The sequence below is a fragment of the Phocoena sinus genome, chromosome 2, assembly GCF_008692025.1.
Source record: "Phocoena sinus isolate mPhoSin1 chromosome 2, mPhoSin1.pri, whole genome shotgun sequence".
In the NCBI taxonomy this organism is placed as follows: domain Eukaryota; kingdom Metazoa; phylum Chordata; class Mammalia; order Artiodactyla; family Phocoenidae; genus Phocoena; species Phocoena sinus.
The window spans coordinates 162526419-162551210 of record NC_045764.1 but is presented as its reverse complement, the minus strand read 5'-3'; the positions used below and the strand labels follow the sequence as shown (position 1 = coordinate 162551210).

General features: G+C 38.1%; 1 protein-coding gene across 7 annotated transcripts in view; it reads left to right on the top strand.

The window, feature by feature from the left end:
- Positions 1-21269, top strand: part of GALC (galactosylceramidase) — a 61502-nt gene extending 40233 nt beyond the window's left edge. For all 7 annotated transcript variants that reach the window (XM_032622586.1, XM_032622584.1, XM_032622585.1 and 4 more), the window contains 7 exons: positions 4856-4945; positions 5715-5801; positions 7859-8009; positions 9020-9200; positions 13350-13513; positions 14925-15001; positions 20592-21269. In XM_032622586.1, the coding sequence (XP_032478477.1) occupies positions 4856-4945; positions 5715-5801; positions 7859-8009; positions 9020-9200; positions 13350-13513; positions 14925-15001; positions 20592-20738 (897 nt within the window). In that variant the 3' untranslated portion in view covers positions 20739-21269. The remainder of the gene's footprint in view (positions 1-4855; positions 4946-5714; positions 5802-7858; positions 8010-9019; positions 9201-13349; positions 13514-14924; positions 15002-20591) is intronic.
- The last annotated feature ends 3523 nt before the right edge of the window (positions 21270-24792 follow it).

Here is a 24792-nt window from a genome sequence, read left to right as displayed (position 1 = left end):
TTGCAGCTTTGGTTGTATAGAAGTTCTTCTGCCAGTTCCTAGTTAGTTTTCTTTGAGAATTGTTCCACAGGTAGATGTACTTTTGACACGTTTGTGGGGGGAGGTGAGCTCCGCATCCTCCTACTCCACTATCTTGATCCAGCCTCCTCTGTTTGTTTCTTTGAATCTAAGTTGTCTTTCTTTTTGACAGCATATAGTTGGATCTTGCTTTTTGAAAAATTTAGTCTGACCTTTTGATTCAATTGCTTAATCTATTTACATTTAATGTTAATATTGATATAGTTGGATTTACATCTTTCAGCTTACTTTTTAGTTTCTATACGTCTCATTATTTTGGTTCATCTATTCTTCTGTTACTGTTTTCTTTTGCAATAAGTCAATATTTTGTGATGTAATATTTAAATTCTTTTAATTTTTTTTTACTATATTTTAGTGAGTTATTTTCTTAAGTGGTTGTTCCAGGATTTAGTGTAGAAATCTTGACTTATTAGAGTCTACTTCAGATTTCTATTAACTGCATTCCAGTGAGATATTCATTTTTCAAAAGGTAGTTTTGCTTAATATAAAATTCTAGGCTGACAGTTTTTCCTTGAATGTGCTGTCTTCCATTGTTTCTGGTGATAAACCAACTATTAATCTTATTGAGGTTCCCTTGTAAATGATCTTGTTCCTTTCAAGATTTTCTTCTTTTCTTTGACTTTCAGCATTTTTACTGGGTGTCTGTATGTGCATCTCTTTGTATTTATTCCTCCTGGAGTTTGTTGAGCCTCTTGGATCTGTAGATTAATGTTTTTCATCAAATTTGTAAAGTTTTCAGATACTTTTCTTTGAATATATTTTCTGCTCCTTTCTCTCTCCACTGTTTTCTACTGTCCCATTGTATATATGTTGGTGTACTTAAGGGTATCCCACATTTCTCTGAGGTTCTGTTCATTATTCTTTATTTTTTTTTTCCCCTCAGTTCCTCAGGTTGCACAATTTCTATCGATAGTTTTCAGATCCTCTAATTCATCTGCTATTTCAAATCTACTGTTGACCCCTCTCATGAATTTTTCATTTCAGTTATTATATTTTTCAATTTCAGAATTTCCATTTGGTTCTTTAAAAATTTTTTTGTCACTTAATTGATATTGTCTGCTTGATGAGACATTGTGATTATATCTTCCTTTACTTCTCTAAGCCTTGTTTCCTTTAGTTCTTTAAATGTATTTATATTGGTTACTTTGAAGTCTTCAACTGTTAAATCCAGCATCTGGTTGCTCTCACAGGTGGTTTCTGTTGCCTAGTTTTTGTGTATGGGCCACACTTTTCTGTTTCTTTGAATGTCTCCTAATTTTATGTTGAAAGCCAGACCTTTTATATAATATATTGTGGTAATTCTGGGTACTGATTCCCTCCTTTCCTGGGGTTTGTTGTTTGCTTGCTTGTTTGCTTAGTGACTGGCTGGAGAAATTTAGTGAAGTTTATTCCCTCCACCCACCCACCCACCCCCCCCTCCCTCGCACTGAGAGGCCTCAAATGTTGCTTCTTAGACAGTGCAGCTTTGGGCAGGTGCACCTCTCTGTTATTGCCTCACTGATTACTGGTGGATTGCTCTGTTGTTTTCAGCAATGCTCAGGGGCTTAAATTGCTCCATGAGCTGATCCAATTAAATTCCAGCTTATTTGCAGAGGTGGATTTTGAGGTTAGTGTTTTAGGTTTATTCTGACATCAGGAGGGTTCTTCTTAGTTTTCTTTTTTTGTGGTTCTCCCTGTCAAAATAGCTGGGCAGTGGTTTAGCTTATGCATCTAATGAAGCTGACAGTCTCTTTTTATTTGCTTGCCACCAAAACTTCCATTATTTTTAAGAGCACCCTTACTCTTGAACTTCCCCATGCTCTGCATTAAGTACAATCAATTTCTTTGGGGAGACTTTCTGAACTCTTTGTTTTATAACCTGTCTCTCTCCCTGGACGAAATCTCTGAGCTGAAACTTGGAGTTGGGGATGGGGACAAGGGTGTGTTTCTCTCTTAGTGACACCTCTGATTTAGGAGTATGGTGCTGGGTGGGGGTTTGGAATCCCCATATTCTCAGTGTGCCTTGTTTAAGGTGAGTCTGTGAATGGAACCTGGACAGAGGAAGGGAACCCTCAGCCTCTTGGCCACACTCATGGCTACTTGTCCTCAGCATCAAGTAGCTGAGGGGAAGGGGGGTGAGAAATGCTGATAATTCTGCTTCTCTCACGAAGATACTGTTGTCTTCATCTGGGAGCTGGGAGGGAGGGAACCCTGTGTTCTTGGCTGTACCTACTTGGCATGGAGTTTCTGTCACTCTAGGCTGAGAGGGACAGGGAGGGAGTCGATCATGGTTTAAATGCCATGAGTTTTAGTAGATTTTATTGAATAAATGTTTCTATATTTGTTGCATGGCCTTAGGACCATTTCCAGAGACTTTATTGTAATAATTATTTAAATAGTTTTCACCAGGTTCACTGGGAGCAGGTTCATGGAGCTCCTCCCATTGCCATTCTGGAAGCAGATCTCTCCTTTATTCATTATTCATTCAGTGTTTTGAACATATTTAAATACCTGATTTAATGTCTTTGTCTAGGAAGTCTAATATCTAATAAGCAATGACTAGGGTTTCTCAGACATAGTTTCTGTCAGCTGCTCTTATGCCTGTGTATGGGCCTTTCTTTCCTGGTTCTCTGCAAATCTCATAATGATTTGTTGAACACTAGACACATTACATAAAATAACATGGAGACTGTGGAGATCAGATTCTTCCTCCTATCTAGCATTTGTGGTTGTTGCTGTTTATTTGCTTTGTGACTTTCCTGAACAAATTCTGTAGTTTGTTAGCTTTATCATTTGTGGCCACTGAAGCTTCTGCTCAATTATCTTAGTGGTCAGATCATGACTGTACAGATTTCCTTATGTTTGGAACTAGCAAGTGTCCCAGCCTTTGCTGATGGGCTCTGTGTGCACAGTTGGGGCATGCCTCAATACTCAGGCAGGCAGTTTACAACTCTGCCTTAGCTCTTACTTCCTGTTTGAGCAAAGCTCCCAGGTTGACTTGAATTTCCCAGTAAAGCCATCTGGCACCACAATTTTCTCTGTGGGAAACTTTTAAACTACAGTTTCAACTTCTTTTACAGATATCGGGCTATTCAGTTTGTCCATGTCTTCTTCAGTGAGCACTGGGTTTTTGTGTCTTCAAAGAAATTTGTCTTTTTAAGTTGTTAAATTTCTGGGCACAAAGTTATTGATATTATTCCCCACTATTCTTTTAATATCTATATACTCTGTATTGATGTCACCTTTCTTAATGTTCATAATTGCAATTTGTGTTTTCTTTTTATCCTGATTTCTTGATTAGTCTGGCTAGAAGTTTATTCAATTCTGTTAATCTTCTCAAAGAGTCAACTTTTGGTTTCTCAATTATTCTCTCTTGTTTTTCTGGTTTTTGTTTGATTTATCCTTTCATCTCTATTATTTTCTTTCCTCTGCTTACTTTTTTTAAATTTAATTAAATTTTTTTATTGAAATGTAGTCAATTTACAATATTATATTAGCTTCAGATGCACAGCATAGTGGTTCAGTATTTTTATAATTATGCTCCCTTTAAAATTATTAAAAAATAATGTCTATATTTTCATGTGTTGTACAGTATATCCTTGCTGCTTATCTATTTTATACATAGTAGTTCGTGTCTCTTAATCCCATACTTACCCTGTGCTTACTTTGGTTTTAATTTGCTCTTCTTTTCCTAGTATCTTAAGCTAAAGTCTCAAATCCTTTCTTCATTTCTAATCTAGGTGTTCAGTGCTCTACATTTTTTTCTAACTACTCTTTTAGTGGCATCCCACAAATCCTGATGTGTTGTGTTTTGCTTTTCATACAGCTCAAAATTCTTTCTAATTTCACCTTTTATTTTAAATTTTTTCTTTGAGGCATGAATTATTTAGAAATTTGTTATTTAGTTTCTAAATATTTTGGAATTTTTCCAGAGATTTTTGTTATTCATTTCTGATTTAGTTTTATTGTGGTCAGAGAACAGACTTTCTGTGACTTGAATCTTTTTGAATTTATGGAGACTTCTTTTATGGCTAAGAATATGGTGTACTTCGGTTGATGTTCCCTGTGCACTTGAAAGGAATATGCATTCTGCAATTGCTGGATGAAGTGATCTGTAGATGTCAGTCCAGGCAAGTTACTTGGTAGTGTTGTTCAAATCACCTGTGTCTTTGTTGATCTTCTGTCTAGGGGTATATCAGTTATTGAGGAAAGGTATTGAAATCTCTAACTGTAATTGTAATTTAAAATTTTCCCACAAAGCCTGTCCCAGAACCTTATATTGTAAGTCCTCTGTGATTGTTGAATCCCCTAAAGTCGGGATGATGTCTCAGACTTCTTTTGATCCCAGCCCATTGTACCGATTATTTTGAAAAAAATGATGCTGGCAGTGAGATTTGTTATATGTATTTAGCTGACCTCAGTTGTGTATTTGAAGGTTATATATAGGTGAGATGCCTTTTCAGTGAAAATGTCCCAAGATTTACTTTTGTTTTGATGTATATTACTTGGAAAACAGAACATAAAAATTAATCTGTGTGCCATCAAATGACTGGAATTCAAAGTTTGATTCAGTCAAAATGCCATTGAGTTTTACTTTGACTAGGCATACACATTCAATAAAGGTTTTTAAGAAAAAAGTCTTTAAAAGTTTGAAATAAACTGTTATTTGTCACCTATTATTGTGTCATTTCTGTTAATCTATAGGCATTAAATGTTTGTTTGTTTTTTCCCCCCCCCATGGCTTGTATATCATTCGGATAACTTACATGATTCTTTTTTTTTTTTTTTTTCTACTCAGAGTCATAAACATTCCATGTGTATACGGCCACTTCTTCCCTATTTCAATGTTTCACGACAATTTGCTACCTTCATCCTTAAGGGTTCTTTTGTAAGTAAATAAGTGGAACTTTTATTTTGATTTTGATTTGAGAATTTATATATTTTATCACGGGCTAGCAGTTCTTAAGTGAAGTCTTACAAGTGATTAAGAGTTTGCATATGAATGGGTAAATGCCTTGGTGTCTTATGTCTGCTGACTAGTTTTGGAGTTTTGGTCAAACATACAGAAGCCACTAGGAGGTAATGCTCTTTGTGGTTCTGAAGAATCCTAACAAAGGTCACTTGCAAGAAAGTTGTTCTTTTTGGTAGAGCATCATTTGTGCAGTTGAGGGAACTTTAAAACGTTGATCTTTACAGTACTCTGTACAAAAAAAAGAGACAAGATTCTTGTTATTTCTACCTATTGTTAGATTTGAATACAGAAATACAGTGCTCTTTCTACTAATCGTGTAAGAATTGTTTTTTAATGCCAGAAAATTCTTAAAGAACTTTTTTTTTTTAAGGTTTTATTTATTTATTTATTTATTTAAGAACTTTTTACATAGGTATAATAATGAGTATTTTTGAAGCAAAGACACTAAAATCTTTTTGAACATTTGCCAAAAATCTGCAGTATTTTTAAGAAATAAAGTATTTGCTTGAATAATGTCTTCCTACTTTCAAAATGTTTACTATTTAAGATTTGAGGTGGATCTTTTGGTAAATAGAAATAGAATGCACCTTGTCATTGATTGATTCTTGCTGGTACAGATTTTAGAAATCCTCAAAGAGGAGATGATGAATCACTCAACTATGCTTTCTTTGTGTTTCCTCCTTAGAGTGAAATACCAGAGCTGCAGGTGTGGTATACCAAACTTGGAAAACCATCGAAGAGATTTCTTTTCAAACAACTGGATTCTCTATGGGTAGTTTTAAATCAATTCCTATAGTGCGAGCATTGCAACAGTAAAGGGAACAGAAATTTGATCAATGAATTAATTTTTAATTTCATAACTGATTTTATGGCTGAAGCATAATAGAGGTAAAGTTTGCCCCCCATTCTTTTAAATAGAAGTCCTCTTCAAGGCAGTATGGTTTGGTAGATGTGTTTCTTCTTGGTATTTAGTTTGTCTTGGTGAATGGTAGCAACCATCACTTGGTTGCTCGTCAGAAATTTGAGTCTCATTTGAGACTGTCATTCCCACTCACCCTTTGCATACCATCAGTGACCAAGTATAGACAATATCATCCACATATCTCTCCTACCCACTCCTTATTTTCCATTCCCACAGCTACTGCTTGTTTCAGTTCCTCATTATGTCTCTCTCGGATTTCAGAAACGGTCTCTTGTTTTCTCAGTCTCCCCGCCACCCATCACACTACTACCAGAATGATGTGTCTAAATGCAGATCTGATTTTTGTCAGTCCCTGCTCGAATGCCTTAGTGATTTTTCCTATAAGTTCACGTTCCTTAGTGTGGCGTGTGACCCACGTTATCACCTCATGAGGTAAAAGACTGCTTTCCTTTCTAGATGCATGTCCTACTAAACTGACCTTTCCTCACAGACTAAACATCTTGCATTTTTCAAAGCATGGCATGCCAAGTTAATTACTTCTGTGACTTTGCACATGCTTTTTCTTTGTCCTAGAATGCCTTCTGTTCATCTTTGTCATCCTTCAAGACTCAGCCCAAGTGTTGCTTCCTCTGAAGCCTTCCCCACCAGTCTTAGGTCATAGCCACCTAGGGATATGTACTTACCTAGTAAACACTTTCCCCACTACATTGGATGCCTCGAGGATTGGGTCCCAGCCTTTTATACGTTTTTGTCCCAGGTGCCTAGTGTAGAGCTTAGCAAATGGTGGTTTCTCATGAGTAAATGTTTCAAAGAATGAATTGGCCCACGCAAGCACATCGCTTCACCTAACTGACACAAATCTGCTACTTTTTATGGTAATTATTAAAGTTGTGTGACTCAACTAGTCAGTATCAATAATTGAACGCCCATTGTATATTAAATTTGAAAAAAGGAATAGTCTCTAATTTTTGCACAACACATTGCTAGAAATAGCATAATAAAACTGATTTTCCCCATAGGAAAAATATCATTTGGAGTTCTTCCTAAGCCAGAATATGGTATTAGATATTTCATAGATCTGACCAACAATTTATTAAAGCAAAGGTATGATATAAACCTCTAATGTAAAGTAGAAAAAAAGAGCTACTCAGATGTCATCAAGTGGACATAATGTTTAGCGCCTGTGACAGTTATGCAAAGGACTTCAGTGTCTTCAGAGGCCTGCTTTTACCATAGGACACCTATGATGTAGGAAAGGTTTCTTGTAGGTCACTCACTGAGCTTAGAACTTTATAAACATTTTCTCATTTAATCCTCACAATAGCCCTATGAAGTATGTTTTCTTCCCCTCATTTTATAGATGAAGAGATTATGGCTTTATATGCCAAGGTCATAAATGTGACATAAATGTAATTTGTTAATTGAAATACGTATTGAACATGTAATGAGTAGGACTTTTTTTATATAGTAAACGTTTTCTGTGTTTAACAGCTGAGTCAACAATAAGATTTTATGGATTTTTCTACCTTAGCAAAGTTCTAAAAAATAAATAAGCAGATCTCTTAGTTGCATGTATTGAATTATACACAGGTGTTAAGGATAGTACAGTCTAATGGAAAAGACAGAGTAATGGAAATAGATTTGGGGATCATCTAGTCCTTCTTCCTTCTGTGAAAAGAAATGCTTTTAATATCCTTTCTAGAATGTTTAATTGTATAAAGTCTTATAAATAACTTAAGAAAAATGATTCCAAGGGCCTTGATATTGAGTGTGTCCTTCACAAGTAGTTAGGAAATTCTAAAAGAAATGAGTTTGGCTTATCTTAAGCTTATTTTTTAAAAAGCTATTTGACCCAAATGAGATGAGCCAAAGCACTTGGCCTGAACACAGCATCGTTTCTTTCTCAGCTCCTAGACAGCGGTGGCAGCTTCACGCTGGAACTGCAAGAGGACGAGCTGTTCACACTCACCACGCTCTCCACCGGCAGCAAAGGCAGCTACCTGCTGCCTCCGAAGTCCCAGCCCTTTCCCTGTGTCTATAAGGATGACTTCAATGTCGGTACGTTTTTGTACTAAAGCTTAACTTGGTTTCCAATTTCAGCAGTAGTGGATAGATTTCTGCCTGTCAAACTGGTGCCTGATGGAGTGGTTGTGAGAACTACATTAATTTAGCTCTAAATCTCTACGTGGTAAACGGGAACTAGTTTTTGTGTTACTTCAAGATAAATCTCAACTTGAGGGTCCTGTAAGGTTCAGTGCCAGAAAAAATGTAGAGGTTATTGTTGGAATGAAAGTTATACAGATCTTACTCAACTTACGGTGGGGTTAGGTCCTGATAAACCCATCATAAGTTGAAAATATCATAAGTCAAAAATACCAAACCTCATCACTCAGTCTAGCCTACCTTACATGTGCTCAGAAAACTTACGTGAGCCTGCAGTTGGGCAAAATCATCTAACACGAAGCCTAATAAGGTGTGGCATATGTCGTGTTGTTTATTGAAGACTGTACTGAAAGTGAAAAGCAGAGTGGTTGTCTGGGTACAGAATGGTTCTGAGTGTATCTGTTGTTCACCCTCGTGATTGCATGGCTGATGGAAGTGTGGCTCACTGCAGCTTGCTGCCACTACCCGGCATCACAGGAGGGCATCCTGATCAAAATTCAGAAGTTGAGGTACAGTTTCTGCTGAATGCATACTGCTTTCGTACCTCTGAGAAGCTGAAAACTTGGTAAGTCAGGGCCGTTAAGCAACTTGCCTGGGGAACCGACTGAGCTAGAATCCGAACCCAGGTCTGCTTATTCCACAACTCATGATCTTTCCTCTTAAGCAGTTACATGGATTAAGTATGTAAAGTCTGTAGGTCAAACTGATCACATTGATACTTAATAAAGATGATATAAAAGTCGATAGCTCTTTAGTAACCTAAACCCTAAACTTTGACTGTTTATAAGTATCATTTACTTATTTAAAACTTTTCAAAAGTATATCAAAATGTACCAGAAAATATCAGAGAGGAGAGATTCTGTAAGATTTGATACTAAACAAAGAATTTATTGTGTTCTGAACAGATTACCCATTTTTTAGTGAAGCTCCGAATTTTGCTGATCAGACTGGTGTATTTGAATACTTTATGAATATTGAAGACCCTGGAGAGCATCGCTTCACACTGCGCCAGGTTCTCAATCAAAGGCCCATTACTTGGGCTGCTGATGCATTCAGCACCATCAGTATTATAGGAGATTACAAATGGTATGTAAAATTGACATCCTTATGTAGATCTGACTGAAATAACCTTGTAATGTTGTCAGGTACATTCTGAAGCCAGGACTTTTCAACAGTTCTCCTGTCCAAGAACCTAATAGGTTTGTTATAATTGTTGAATATCACGGTGGCCGTAAACCAGCCAATTGTTTTATTGCCTAAGTGTCCTTCCATCAGATTTGCCCAATTTAATAGTAATTGTTGCAGGATCAGATTGATTTTAATATAAAAATTGAGGACTTTTGGACCCAGTGATAATTTAAAATTTATTTGTAAGCAGACTTTGTGATTTGCGTGTTTTTTTTTAAGCTTTTGTTTTTGCTGGAGAGTTGATTTGTTGAAATGGTGTTGCCACCTGCTGGATTCATACTTGAATTACATTGTTTTAGCTTTTGTGGAAAATCTATTTACCAGGTGACAGTAGATGGCAACAGTAAAAAGCAAATCAGCTTTTAGTTGGCTAGAGAATTCCACTCTTTTATTTAGGCATTTGATAAAGAGAGAAGATGTATTTATTCTTCACTCAAAATATAATGGCCAAAGCAAAACTGAGAAGTCAGTTATGGAATTCCAAGGTACTGACTAATTATAACTGTTTTAGGTGTTTCTTTTCTATTTTTTCTTTTAACTAGTATAATGCTACTGTGAAACATAAAACACAAGCATTTCAGGCTTAGTGACAGTAACTATTAATGTCAGGTCACCAAACAGCCGTATCTGTAGCTTGGAAATTGGGCAGGGAAGGGAAGATCATTTGGAAAAGAGCTTTGAATTGTTTATCTGTAGAATGCTGCAGAAAGTCTCTATCCTTTCTGTATTGCCTTACTCCCTGTTATAAATCCCAATTCTAGTCTCAAGCTCAGATAGTAAGTCTTAAGAAACTCCTATCCAGAGTTTCTAGAACCCTTACAGCTCCTTGGAGAGTTATTGGGGGTAAAGAATTCTTGCCTAATTTAGAATAACTTCAATGGCTTATCTTCTTATACAACAGAAATACTGTTTATCCAAACATCTCTGTACCAGACACTTTATCTGGACATTCTGGTCATGTCAGTGGGGTTTGTGATTTTGTCATTTGTTACTAATGGTCTTACAGTAAGACAGGTGGCTGCCTTTAATTATCTAAGGGATGGTCCCTGTTATTTTGATCACCGGTCTGGAAGCCAGCCACCATAGAAAACCTTTAAGTTTCTGTGACAACCCATATCCCCCACGCTCATGAACACTACATAGGGCTCTCTCTGAACCCCAAATCTATTGTTTCTGGCTGGGACTCCAGAAAGACTGGGAGACTCTTTCGTTGTAGTAGAGAGATGATGTAGAGCACCATCTACAGATTAAACAAAGCTCTTCATACCTTTGAAGGTTTTGCAGTATTTAAATAGCATTACTCAATCTTTGCTATTGCAGTGTGTAAGGAGGTGAAGAGGAGGATGGGGGAAAGTGGGGAGAGAAGGGAGGAGTGACATATTCTGAAAGAAAAAGAACCAGGAAATGGCAATTATGCATGTCAAGAAAGGACTATTTTTGTCTTTCTTAAGCCCTGCTTTCATCATGTTCTTTCACTGCTCAAGAATATGCAGTGGGGCTTCCCTGGTGGCGCAGTGGTTGAGAGTCCACCTGCTGATGCAGGGGACGTGAGTTCGTGCCCCGGTCCGGGAAGATCCCACATGTGGCGGAGCGGCTAGGCCCGTGAGCCATGGCCGCTGAGCCTGCGCGTCCGGAGCCTGTGCTCTGCAACGGGAGAGGCCACAGCAGTGAGAGGCCCACGTACCGCAAAAAAAAAAAAGTGTGCAGTGACTCTTTCCTGCTACCGAACCAGATCTGCACTTCTATGCCTGACTTCCAAGATCATTTAAAATTTGGTCTCATCCTATTTATTTTGTGTTATTTCCCATTATCCTATCCTGGATTCAAGGGAGCCAGACCTGTTTAGCGATGTACACACATCCCATGTTCATTTCTGTTCTCTGGCTGTGATGCCCATTTATTGCAGGGAAAGGAGGGAATGAAAACTGGGTAACACTAAACACTGGTATGAGTTTCCTATAGCTACCTTTTGGCAAAGGTAGCATCCTCTTTACCTTATAGATTGGGAAACTGAGGCTTCGGGGTGAGATTTGTTCAAGATCCCATACTTTTAAATTCCAGAACCAGGGCAAGAGGCCAGGTCTGTTTGGTGCTGTAGCCCATGCTCTTGGACTATACCTCACAGCCTTGTTTTAATCATTGTCTTCTTCCTGAGAGGAGGAAAGGGAAAGTTAGTAAGTTAGTGGAGTTTATCCATAGTGCTGTTCTAGTAAATCGGCTCTATGTGCGCACAGTGCCATCAGTTCTTAGAACTGTGTTTAGGACAGACCTTCTTTCATATTTAGATTTAGTTAAGTATCAGCACAGTAATTTGACTATAAATGGTAGACTTTACCAAAGCTGTTAAAGACTTCCATCTTGTTAGTAAGCTTTGGTTGGGATCTGAGGACAATCACAAAATTATCTTTCGCTGCACAGACCTGAATTCTGCATCCTTTTGATCAAATTTGCTTAATTATGTTGGCTGGTTTTTGTTCTCTCAGCACTTCCAAGAGATTATGGCTGTGGAAGACTAAACCAAACTTTTATTCTATTTTATTCATTATCTGTAAAATTGCCTGTAAGTTGTGATGCAAGAATCACTTATTCTGGACTGTAATGTATAAAAGGAAAACGTTTGATCTTCTCTCACTCTAACTCTAAATAGAATAAGTTTTTGGTGCTGACAGGATCTGTAGCACTTTCAAACTTCTGATGAGCCAGCAGGGAGGTAGGGGATGTAAGGAACAAGGCTGATCCTTGGTGGTTTCATGCTGGTGATAATCTACAGAGAGAAAAACTCCCTCTGCTGTGGGAGGACATACAAGAGAGACTGAGCTTTAGTTACTTGGCATTTGATTTTCCCATAAAGTAGCCCAGCTTTGATTAAATGATTAAATGTCGATTTTCCTGATTGTTGTGTACCTGCTGTAGGCGCTTCTTTTTTATATTTTCCTTTACAAAGTAAAATTTCACTGTGCAAAATTCACTGACAGGAAACTCTGAGAAATGTAAAAGTCACATAATTCTGGATCCAATTTCTCCCCATTTCCAAAATATATTTCTTGGCATTCTTAGTTTTATTTTAGATAAATTGCTTGCTTTATTACATGACTGTGTGCAAGTTTTCTAATTCTTTTCCATTTGCACTTAGAATTTGAGTGGGAGGGGAATTATTCTCAGAGGTCGTATTGGATTGGGGTGGTTATATCATTGCAGAAGGAATCCAGTAGCGTTTGTAAAAGGAAGCCTGGAGGAGATCTCATCGTTAAAGCTCTGGTAGTTCCTGGTTGGCTGAACCTTTCTCGTCCTTTGATCTCCTGTCAGTGATACCAAAACCAGGGTTTTACTGCCTCTGCACAGACTTAGGTACTTTGTAGGGGAAAACGGTCCTCCAAGTGAGATTCCTGGACCAGAAGCATCAGCATCACCTGGCAATTTGTTAGACATGCACACTCAAGGGGCCCACCCTAGACGTACTGAATCGGACCCTGAGGGGTGGGGCCTGCAGACTGAACTGAATAAGCCCTCCAGGGTGATTTCAATACTGCTCAAGTGTGAAAAGCCCTACCGTAGAGTCAACGTAGAGTTGACTGTGTCTTGTTGGGGTTAAATATAAAAATTAGCCTCAAAGCAGCTTTTGTTCTCCCAGAGGTTCCTAGCAGTCTCCACTGCTTCCCTTTGCTGATGGAAATGTAATAAACCTTTTTGTTCAGAATGATGTGGAAACTTATCTTTTACGTATTCCTAGAAAAAATGGCTTCTCCTTATATTCTTAGAATGAGAAGTTATTTTATTGTAGAAAGACAGGAAATATATTCTTAAGAAGCTTGAAAACAGTAAATATTATTTTCCAACAGTAAGTCATTAAAAGAGGCAATGAAATGACTTGACTTCCGTCATGTAAAACTTGAAACCATCATCAATGAAGCCCATCCCTGGTATAAGTGTGGACTTAGCAAATCACATACCTTGATTAGAAGTTTGGAAGCATGTGACTGTGAAAAGAGCCATTTGTGCTACATTTGAAATGACATAATTAAAAGCACTAACACTTTGATTTTGCAGGTCCAATTTGACTATAAAGTGTGATGTGTACCTAGAGACCCCTGAGAAGGGAGGTGTGTTCATTGCTGGAAGAGTGAATAAAGGTGGCATTTTGATTAGAAGTGCCAGGGGAGTTTTCTTCTGGATTTTTGCAAATGGAACCTACAGAGTTACAGGTGATCTAGGTAAGTGGCTTCTTCTATAGCACATGGTTACTGTATGATATGTTGCTATATCTGTCTGTTACTTATGGGAGTAATGAAGGAGCTTTATACCTCATCGTGTTCGAACATCTAATTGAGAAGAGATTCAACACGTGTAAGCAAACGCCAAACGATTCAAAATTATAGTGTTAATTAGTACAGACAGAGGCAGCTCAGTGAAAGAGAAAATTGTGCAAAGCTTATCGGCTATTGTAGAGTTGAGCTAGGCTGTCAGAGTAGGATTACCAGAGATTGGGGTGTGGTGCTAGTAGTAGGGAGAGAATACTCAGGAAACACTATAACTCAAAGCAAGACTATAAGAATGTTGCTGGTGTGCTTATGGAAATACAAAAGGAAGGATTGATTTGTTTAAGACGGAGGATTCCTATTTCCTAATTTAGTCAATATTTGAAAACAGCTGGACTTTTCTCATTCATCTTAACAGCCCTTGTCTTATGTAGAATAGTATTTTATCCAGAATAGGTGCTTAGAATCCGTTCAAGTTGAATCCCATCCACTTCACTTTGGTTTGGGTACACACCGCTCTGTTGAAACTAGACCTTATTGGTGGTGACTCTTCTTGATTCATAGTCTCTTGACTTTCGTCCTGCATTAATAAAAAATCTTCTCTCCTACAGTTTGTTCCCCTATGCCTCTTCCTAAGGTGAAAAGGGCTCCAATAATAAAATAAAAATTAAAGAGGGAGTGGGTAATGAGGACATTAGAATAGGAATTGCATAATCATAGCATGACTGATCTGGAAGGTACCTTGCATTTTCCAATCCAAAAGAGAGTGGCAGAGAGGTTAATTGCTTTACCCAAGGTCTCAAAATGAGGTAGTGGCAGAATTGGAACTAGGGATTTAAATCTCTGACTTCAGTCCCCACTGCTCTGTGTCTTAAACTGCCCACTGGACATCTCATCCTGGCTTTCTCTCAGGCATTCAAATATAATACGTTCAAAAATTAGCTTATTATTTTCTCTCTAATTCTCAGCGAGTGCTATTACCATGTAGCCAGGTACACTAGCTGGAAATCTTATGGTAGGTTTTGACTCTTCCTCCTTATCCTCCACATTCAGTCCAATCAGGTGTACATGCAGACCTGAACTATACACGCTAATGCGTCATTGTACCGTGCTTGGTTTGTAAGTTTATTTTGCTCGTTCTCTTGTGAGCTCACATATGGCTCAGAGTAGGATCTCTCTGCATGCTGGATGGATGCCAGAATGAAGGATGTTTTGTTTTAAATCAATTGTAGGTATGGAAATGTCGATCTTTATTAAGGCTGACTTTACTACATACAAATGCGCCTAAGAACCCCCACTGAGTTATGGGATTCTGTGATTTAGATTCTAAAAATACATCAACCGGGGTAATCTCTTTGTGTTACAGCTGGATGGATCATATATACTTCAGGACATGCTGACGTTACAGCAAAAAAATGGTATACACTCACTTTAACTATTAATGTAAGTATTGCTGATCAGAATGCCTGAGGTAAAAATATTCTTTTCTTGTGCTTTTCTAACGTTTTCTGTTATCAAAGGGGGAAAGTACGATAAATAGTGGAAAATAGGCAGAGAGTCTGCCGTGATACCAGCAAACCACCAGTCCCTGGGATGATAGCGTGTGTCTGGGTAAACGCACCTGAGAACCATCAGCAGCTGACTTTATCACCCCCAGTATTTTGTTTTGTTTTGTTTTTGTTTTTTAAACTCAGGAGTAATTGGCAGAATCAATAATTGAACTATTTTTTTTTTAAAGTTTTCTTAAACCAAGATTCTTATTGGAGCTAATAGGTATAAGCAAAGTCACATAAATTTATTTTTTGATGGTTAAGAATGATTTGGTTTTCAGCTATAAGCACACTTTTTTAGAAGTTAGTTTCCATGACTCTTTATCAGAGATGATACCAGATTGACGGTAGTATCATGGAAATCTAAAAATATTTGTCAAAATTATTGGTTGATCATGAGTTATTGATTGACCTGCTTCCACGGGATGCTGTGTAGAGAAATCCTTCTGTATAATATACTGCTCTCTGCCAAGACAGTCCTGTCATAATTTTCTTTAGGTTACAATAGAGATAAAAAATGGAATTCAAATAACTTTTTGAACTTGTTCTCTTCTCTTACTCAACCACCAAAAGTGACAGTACTAATTTTTCTGGCAGTAACAATATTTACTGAAAATCCAGTTTGGGTGTGACACAGTTTATATAACTAAAACCACACTTGATGGGTGTAACCTCGTTCCTAGTTCTTCCCTTTTGCAGTGAACTGAGGCAGTAAGGGCTGGCTTAACTGCAGATAGAGGGGAGGCATCTTTTATGTGCCTTTGGTGTGAGGTGGTTCCTGCTGGAACAAATAACAGTACACATGTGCTGTTATTTGTTTAGGCAGATACTAGGTCTTGGAATTGGATTTTAAATTTTAACAGATCCTGCCCCTATTGCTAGCCAAACTATATCAATTTTTATAGCAGTTATAATAATATTTGATATTACTGATTTTAAAGATTTTTTTCAAATTAATAGACATGAATTTTATTTCCTTGATAATTAGGGAGGTTGCACATCTTACTATGTTTATTGGCTGTTTGTGTTTTTTCTTCTCTGAAGTTACCCATTCACACTCTTTCCTCATTTTCCTATTGTGTTGTCTTTTTCTGATGGATTTGTATGAATTTATTATATATTCTGGGTAGTAACTCGTCTGTTATATGTGTCACAATTATTTGCTTCTATTCCGTCATATGTATTTCAATTTGCTTATGGTATATTTCGTGAATAGAAGTTTTAAACTTTGCTACTGTCATATATTTCACTTTTTTTCATTGCTTTTATGTTTTACTTAAGAAGGGCTTCCCCTTTCTCAACGTCAGGAACATTTTTTCCCCAAAACCAAAGTTTAGGATTTTTTTAAATGTTTAAGTCTTTAATCCATCTGGAATGTATTTGTGGTTCATAAGGAGAAGAGCCCAACATAATTTTTTAAAAACAAGTGGATAGCCGTCATATTTAGTACATAGACTGTCCTTTTGCCCATGATTTAAAAGCCATGTTTTCGACATAACAAATCATCATGTGTACATAGGCTTATTTCTGAGCTTTTTTTCTGTTTAATTGCTTTGTTTGTTATTATCCAATATCCCACCTTAAATTGTGTTTACTTTCTGTAGTAAAGATATCTTTGGTTACATGGTTTACTTCCTTCAGAGTTCCTTCCTGACCACCTTCTATAAGATAGCACCCCGTCTCACTCTCTTCCCCTCTTCTCTTCCTTAATTTTTCACTGAAGCTCTTGTTAACCTCCTGACATCTTACATGTTCTGTTGATCGCTGTGTGTTTGTCCTGCTCCATTCACTAAAACCAAGCTCCTTTAATGACGGGCGTCTGTTTTATTCATTGCCGGCTCTCTGGCACCTAGAAAAGTGCCTGGTGCACACACAGTCAGAGCAAGAACCCTTGTAGAATGAATGAGTGGATATCCGGTGAGGCAAGTTCCTCATTATTTCTTTTTAAAAATTACCTTTGCTATTTCAATAGTATATTTACTCTTCTATTTGAATTTTTAAAACATCTTTTCAATCTCATGAAAAATGCTACTAGTATTACTCTGAATTTATACATCAATTTGGGCAAAAATAATATATTCTTTTAGAATAATGTGTTTCCAGGGACTTCCTTGGCGGTCCAGTGGTTAAGACTTTGCCTTCCAATGTTGGGGGTATGGGTTCGATCCCTGTTTGGGAAGCTGGGATCCCATATGCCTTGTGGCCAAAAGGCCAAAGCACATGATAGAAACAACATTGTAACAAATTCAGTAAAGACTTTTTTCCTAAAAAAAAGAATAGTGTGTTTCCCATTCAAGAACATGGTAACAAGAACATGCTGCCTCTCACCATTTATAAGATCTCCCACTGTGTCCTTCAGTTTTATTTCTATAGTTCTTCCACATTACTTGAAGGGCTTATTTTTAGTAATTTTATGAATTTTTTGAAATTTTGAATAGGATTTAAAAAGGTAAATTTCCTTAATTTTATTAGATATTTTGCATACATGTTTAAAAAAAGGGCTTATCGAAAACACCTGCCTCCTTCCTCACTGCTGTTCCTGCCGCCTCACCCCATTCTGTGTTCTGCTCCTCTGACACAGCCACTTTGAACTATTTCAGCTGTTTTCTTCTGGTATGTCTTTTATATAATGTGATTTACTACTTTTAGAAGTTAGCTCCAGTCTTGCTACTGGGATGGGCGGGGATATTGCTGACTTACACCTGCTCCACCCCCTACCCCATTATTTCTTGTTCCACCAACTCTGGGCACATAATCCAGAGCGGTCTCTGAGGCACCCACCATCACATCAACCTGTTTCAATTCTTCACAGGCCACTTATCTCTTAGGTATCATGCGTGTTTGTGTGTCTCCTTCTACTAGAATGTAAGCTGTATAAGAGCAGGGACCTTGTTTTTCTTGTTCGTCCTAAACTCCCAGTGACTTAAGCAACATTTGACATATAAATATTTGTCGCATACATGAAAAACAAAACAAAACAACATCTTTTATGATGTTCATTTTCCAAATTACTGCTAATATGAGGATTTTATGATTTTGAAATTGGCCATTTTTGAATTCTTCTCAGCACACATCAGATGCTTTATCTTAGCGGTGTTGCGTGGGGGTTAGAACGATAAACTTTGAAGTCTATTAATAGTCACTTGCAGATATTTTATGTTGCTCTGCTTCTGTTTTACCATCATAACCTCATGAAGACACACCCTTATGTAGATTGAATGGTATCATATATAAATATATACATATGAAAGTTTGGTACAGTACCCAATATGTGGTGAGCACTTTAATGAGTCAAGTTAATATTCTTAGGAGTAGGTGTGTTAGGAACCAGACAGGTCAGCATTCACATTTCCTTACTGATATATGCTGAGACTTCCAGCAAGTTATTTCACGTTTTTGAGCCTCTGTTTCCTCATCTGTAAAATGGAGGTAGGCTCTGTAGATTGTTTTAGAGTTTTTTATTTTTCATTCGACACATTTTTATTAAGCATCTGTTACATGCACTGTTCTAAGTACTGGGGATACAGCAGTGAACAAGACAGAGGAGGTTCCAGCTCTCTCAGAGCCTGTATTCTTCTAGGACAGGGATTATTAAACTTTTTTTTTCTTTAAAGAGCCAAAGAGTAAATATTTTAGGCCTTGTGAGCCCTTTGGTCTACATTGCAGTTGTTCAGCTCTGCTTTTGTAGTGAGAAAGGAGCCGTAGACTATAGGTAGATGAATGGGGGTGCCTGTGTGCCAATAACATTTAATTTATAAAAATAGGTGGCTGGCCTGTGGGCCACGGTTGGCTCACTCCTGCTCCAAATAAACAAATAAATAAAATTATGAAGGAAAAATGAGATAATGAGTTAAAGTAGCTTCCCTGCCAGATTCTCTAGATAGAGAGGTCAGGCAAGGCCTCTTGAAGTGGGTGATGTTTGAGGTGAGAGCTGAGTGGTGGGAAGAGAGCAGTCTGAGCACAGGACACTGCTGTGATTGGCCTTGCGTGACGAGCTGCCAGAGGATAGGCTGGCTGACACCTGGGGGGCGAGGGGCAGGGGGAGGATGAGCTTTAGTGCTCAATATAATTTGTGTGTGTAAGCTCCTTGGCTCAGTGTTAATATTCACTGTCCCCTATGTGGCAGAAGATGTTCAGGAAGCACTTCCAGAGCTGAAGGTGGCTGTGCAGGTGTGTAGTAGCAGAAATGTACGTGGCTCTGAACGTGGAGTTGCGCAACTCAAATTCAAGTCCTAGCGTTGCTGGCAAATCTGTGACTTTGATTTTTAGTCTCATTAAGTCACCGTGTCTCCATGCATAAAATAAAATAAGTAAATGAAGGCCCATTCCAGTATAATTTTATGACTTAAGAGCAGATTTTATTTTGATCCTTGGCCTAGTGCTTTGGATCTTTTGCTCTTCACTCTTTGAAATTAGCTAGTTTTAAATGTAGCTGGAATGAGTGTGCTGTGGATATATGCTCATAAGCATGCTATAATAATGATAATAAGAGCTGTGTGCCAGCCACTTAGCTAAGTAGGAATGGCAGCTGTCTGAGGAGGACATTATTTTTATCTTTCTCTGTCAGTGACTAGGAAGTTGTTGCTGTGGATATTTCTCTCCTTCCATCCACTCAACCCCCCACCTCTCCCCAGTCATCAGTTTAACTGATAGTTACTGTTTTTCTAACTAAGTGTAGGCTCTTGATATAACTTTGAAGTGGTATTCTGTACATGAGGATAAAGCAATAAAACGAAGGTTAATTACTCCTCTCCCAGCTGGGCTGAGGCTCCTTAATGAAGACCTCAAATGAACATTTTGAGGGACTTCCCTGCTGGCGCAATGTTTAAGACTCTGCGCCCCCAGCGCAGGGGGCCTGGCTTCGATCCCTGGTCAGGGAACTGGATCCCACATGCATGCCGCAACTAAGAGTTCGCATGCCACAACTAAGGAGCTGGCGAGCTACAACTAAGGAGCAGGTGAGCCGCAACTAACACCTGGTGCAACCAAATGAATGAATGAATGAATAAATAGATAAATAAGAAAAGCCTTTAAAATAAATAAATAAATAAAACATTTTGACCCCAGCAGTCCTGTCTGAAGAGCTGGTGGCTGTAAGCTGTCAGTACAATGCATGTACATGCCATTACGTGTAAATGACAAATGGTTTTTTTTTTTAAGTGAACTTTTATCTAAAATTTTATCGTAATGTTATGAAAAGTGTTACATTTCTGCAAGTTTTACAGCATTTTGGTGGAGTACAAGGAAATACTGAGGTATTCTTGTACCTTGGAAACTGTTTATATAAATAGATAAGAATTTCCTTTGAAAACATTTTTTCTGTATTTCAAACTTTTGCTCAAACTTGTGGAGTCATTTTGCTGTGGTAAATCTTAAGTGAGAAGGATATTTGTTGCACTAAGTAGGTTGGCCATCCATTAAGAAACAGACTTCAGAGGATCAGTTTCACGTGTCTTTAAGGGATGTGTTTCTCCCCACTCCAGGGTGGTTTCTCTTCTGGCACGCTGAATGGCAAGCCTCTCTGGAAAAACGTCTCTGTGAACTTCCCAAAGAATGGCTGGGCCGCGATTGGAACTCACTCCTTTGAATTTGCACAGTTTGACAACTTTCGTGTGGAAGCCATACACTAATACCCACAGAGTGCCATAGAACACTCTCTGGATTTTCTTTCTTTTTGGTTTTGGTTCAGAGCCGTTTCTGGTTTTGATGGATCAATATAGGAGCCTTTTGGAAGCTACAAAAAATGGAGAGTAAATGAGGAGAAAAAAATATTTTTGCTTGACCATCTTGAAGATTTTTTTTTTAGAATTCCAAGGAGAAACAGATGAATCTTTAATATAACCTGATACGTCCCGTACATAGGGCACTAGGTACGTTGGTCACATCCTGCAGAGTGGTTTGGGTGTTCAGACCTCGAAGCCTTGTGTTAATGCTGAGGTAGCTCTCGTCATCTTATTTGCACATGACCATGCAGATGGCAAGGACTTGATCGTCACTGTGATGTATCTATTCATGCTGACTGTGTGTCTAGTGAGCTGGTGTCCTCGTCGTGGGTAATGCTGCCGTAACAGGAAGCTGAAGAACACTGGATATACTGCTTTTTTTGTTGTTGTTCGTATTACCTTTATTTCATTTTTATTAAAACAAATTTTTTAAACGTCTTTATTGGAGTATAATTGCTTTACAATGTTGTGTTTCTGCTTTATAACAAAGTGAATCAGTTATACATATACATATGTTCCCATATCTCTTCCCTCTTGCGTCTCCCTCCTTCCCACCCTCCCTATCCCACCCCTCTAGGTGGTCACAAAGCACCGAGCTGATCTCCCTGTGCTATGCGGCTGCTTCCCACTAGCTATCTGTTTTACGTTTGGTAGTGTATATATGTCCGTGCCACTCTCTCACTTTGTCCCAGCTTACCCTTCCCCCTCCCCGTATCCTCAAGTCCATTCTCTAGTAGGTCTGCGTCTTTATTCCCATCTTATCCCTAGGTTCTTCATGACCTTTTTTTTTTTTTTTTAGATTCCATATATATGTGTTAGCATACGGTATTTGTTTTTCTCCTTCTGACTTACTTCACTCTGTATGACAAACTCTAGGTCCATCCACCTCACTGCAAATAACTCAATTTCGTTCCTTTTTATGGCTGAGTAATATTCCATTGTATATATGTGCCACATCTTCTTTATCCATTTATCTGTCGATGGACACTTAGGTGGCTTCCATGTCCTGGCTATTGTAAATAGAGCTGCAATGAACATTTTGGTACATGACTCTTTTTGAATTATGGTTTTCACAGGGTATATGCCCAGTAGTGGGATTGCTGGGTGGTATGGTAGTTCTAATTTTAGTTTTTTAAGGAACCTCCATACTGTTCTCCATAGTGGCTGTATCAATTTACATTCCCACCAACAGTGCAAGAGGGTTCCCTTTTCTCCACACCCTCTCCAGCATTTATTGTTTATAGATTTTTTGATGATAGCCATTCTGAACAGTGTGAGATGATATCTCAATGTAGTTTTGATTTGCATTTCTCTAACGATTAATGATGTTGAGCATCCTTTCATGTGTTTGTTGGCAATCTGTATATCTTCTTTGGAGAAATGTCTATTTAGGTCTTCTGCCCATTTTTGGGTTGAGTTGTTTGTGTTTTGGATATTGAGCTGCATGAGCTGCTTGTAAATTTTGGAGATTAATCCTTGGTCAGTTGCTTCATTTGCAAATATTTTCTCTCATTCTGAGGGTTGTCTTTTCATCTTGTTTATGGTTTCCTTTGCTGTGCAGAAGCTTTGAAGTTTCATTAGGTCCCATTTGTTTATTTTTGTTTTTATTTCCATTTCTCTAGGAGGTGAGTCAAAAAGGATCTTGCTGTGATGTATGTCATAGTGTGTTCTGCCTATGTTTTCCTCTAAGAGTTTGATAGTGTCTGGCCTTACATTTGGGTCTTTAATCCATTTTGAGTTTATTTTTGTGTATGGTGTTAGAGAGTGTTCTAATTTCATTCATTTACATGTAGCTGTCCAGTTTTTCCAGCACCACTTATTGAAGAGGCTGTCTTTTCTCCATTGTATATTCTTGCCTCCTTTATCAAAGATAAGGTGACCGTATGTGCGTGGGTTTATCTCTGGGCTTTCTATCCTGTTCCATTGATCTATATTTCTGTTTTAGTGCCAGTACCATACTGTCTTGATTACTGTAGCTTTGTAGTATAGTCTGAAGTTGGGGAGCCTGATTCTTCCATCTCCGTTTTTCGTTCTCAAGGCTGCTTTGGCTATCCGGGGTCTTTGTGTTTCCATACAAATTGTGAAATTTGGAAATTCTGCTTCTTGAAAACTACTTCAACATGTTATGCTTACACTCTAAAAAGTATTTTTTTCCTTTCCTTTTTAAGATGAGGCTTTTGAATTATAGATATATGGAGTGGGATAATTTGAAGAATGCCCCATTAATAAACTACCTCTAAAGCTATTTCTACAGTAATAAATATTAGCAGATTAATTGGGTTATCTGCATTTTTTAATTCTCTTGAGTCCGACTTTTAGTCTCGTGACCCTTATAACTCTCTGTGATCATTTTCCCAGGTGACTGGAAGGAGGAAGAAAACCCCATATAGCCAATGCTGTGAGTGGGTCCAAAGGTAAAATTGTAGCAATTTTCTTGTGTTTCATTTTATTGTGCCTTTCATTGTCTGTCTTTACTCTGTCCCTATCATTTCCAGTATGTCTGCTTTATTTCTGATGTTCTTGTCTTGTTGCACTGGTTAGGACTTCCAGTACAAGGCAGGGAAGAAGTGATAAGAGCAGATGTCCTTGCCTTATTCCTGATCTTAGGAGAAAAGTGTCTTTTGTCATTGAGTGTGATGTTAACTGTAGAGTTTCTTTTTTGTAGATTCCCTTTATCTAAGGAAGGTTACCTTCTATTTACAGTGTGCTGAGAATTTTATTATGAATAGAGATTTAATTTATTAAATGCTTTTCCTATACCTAATAACATAGTTATATGATTTTTCTCCTTTATTTTATTAAGGTGGTATGTCATATGTTTGATCTTCACGTATTAAAACAACTTGGCATTCCTGAGATATAGCATGACCAATTGGGGTTTATTACCCTGTTTATATAGTAGTGAATTTGATTTCTGGGTATTTGGTTAAGGGTTTTTGGTTCTATATTTATGTGGAATATTGGTCTAGTTTTTTTTTTTCGTATAATGTCTTTGTCTGGTTTTGGTAACAGGATGATGCCTTATAAAATCAGTTGGGAAGTGTTCCCTCCTCTTCTTTATTTTTTGAAAGAGTTTGTGAGTTTCTTAAATCTTAGATGGAATTCATCAGTTGTATTGGTCAGGGTCCAGTCAGGAGGCAGAAGCTACACTAGGAAAAACTTAACGTAAAGAGATACTAACTAGTAATAGGATTAACTACTGAGGAGTAAAGAGACACCTAAAGAATACAGAAATGGCAGCTGTAGAGACCAGCCACTTCCTTGACTGGGGAAAAGTGCTCAAGGAAGGAGCACATTTGGAAGAGGGCTTCCTTGCAAGGCCGGGATTCAGATCTCATTGGAGGTGGTTTGGCTGTGGCACTGTGGATGGCATAGGAGTTTGCTGGGATGGTGAGCACTGGGTCTGGCAAGCAGGAAACTGCCTTCCGGGCTGTATTTGAGACTCATTGGGAAACTACCTCCCGGGATGCTGCTGAAACTCTCTAGAAAGTTACCTTTTGTGGTGCTGGTGAAACTTTCTGGGAAAGCTCTTGGAGTGTTGGTGAAAACTACTGGAGGGTAAGTACTGGCTGTCCCAGCCCTCACTGGAAGGGGTGCATCACAGGGTGTCCCCAGGGCTGCTATTAGCCCCACACCACAGGAGCAGGAAGAAGAAAGCACATGGTCTCAAGAATGAAAGCTCCTTTCCTCTGAATGTCCCTGCGGTACCCTCCTTGCTCTCTGGCAAAAGAGAAGTGTTTACAGGCCCCAGCTCCAGTATCACAAAGCAGGTCAAAGAAGAGGAGTTGGGGCTGAGAATCTCTAACAGAAACAGGGTTCTCCAATTTTAAAATTTCTTATGTCAGTTTTGGCAATTTATGTTTTTCAAGGAGTTTGTCCATTTTATATAAATTGTCTATTGGCATAAACTGGTTTACAGTATTTCCTTTTTATTGTCTGTAAGACATTCCTGATATGGCCA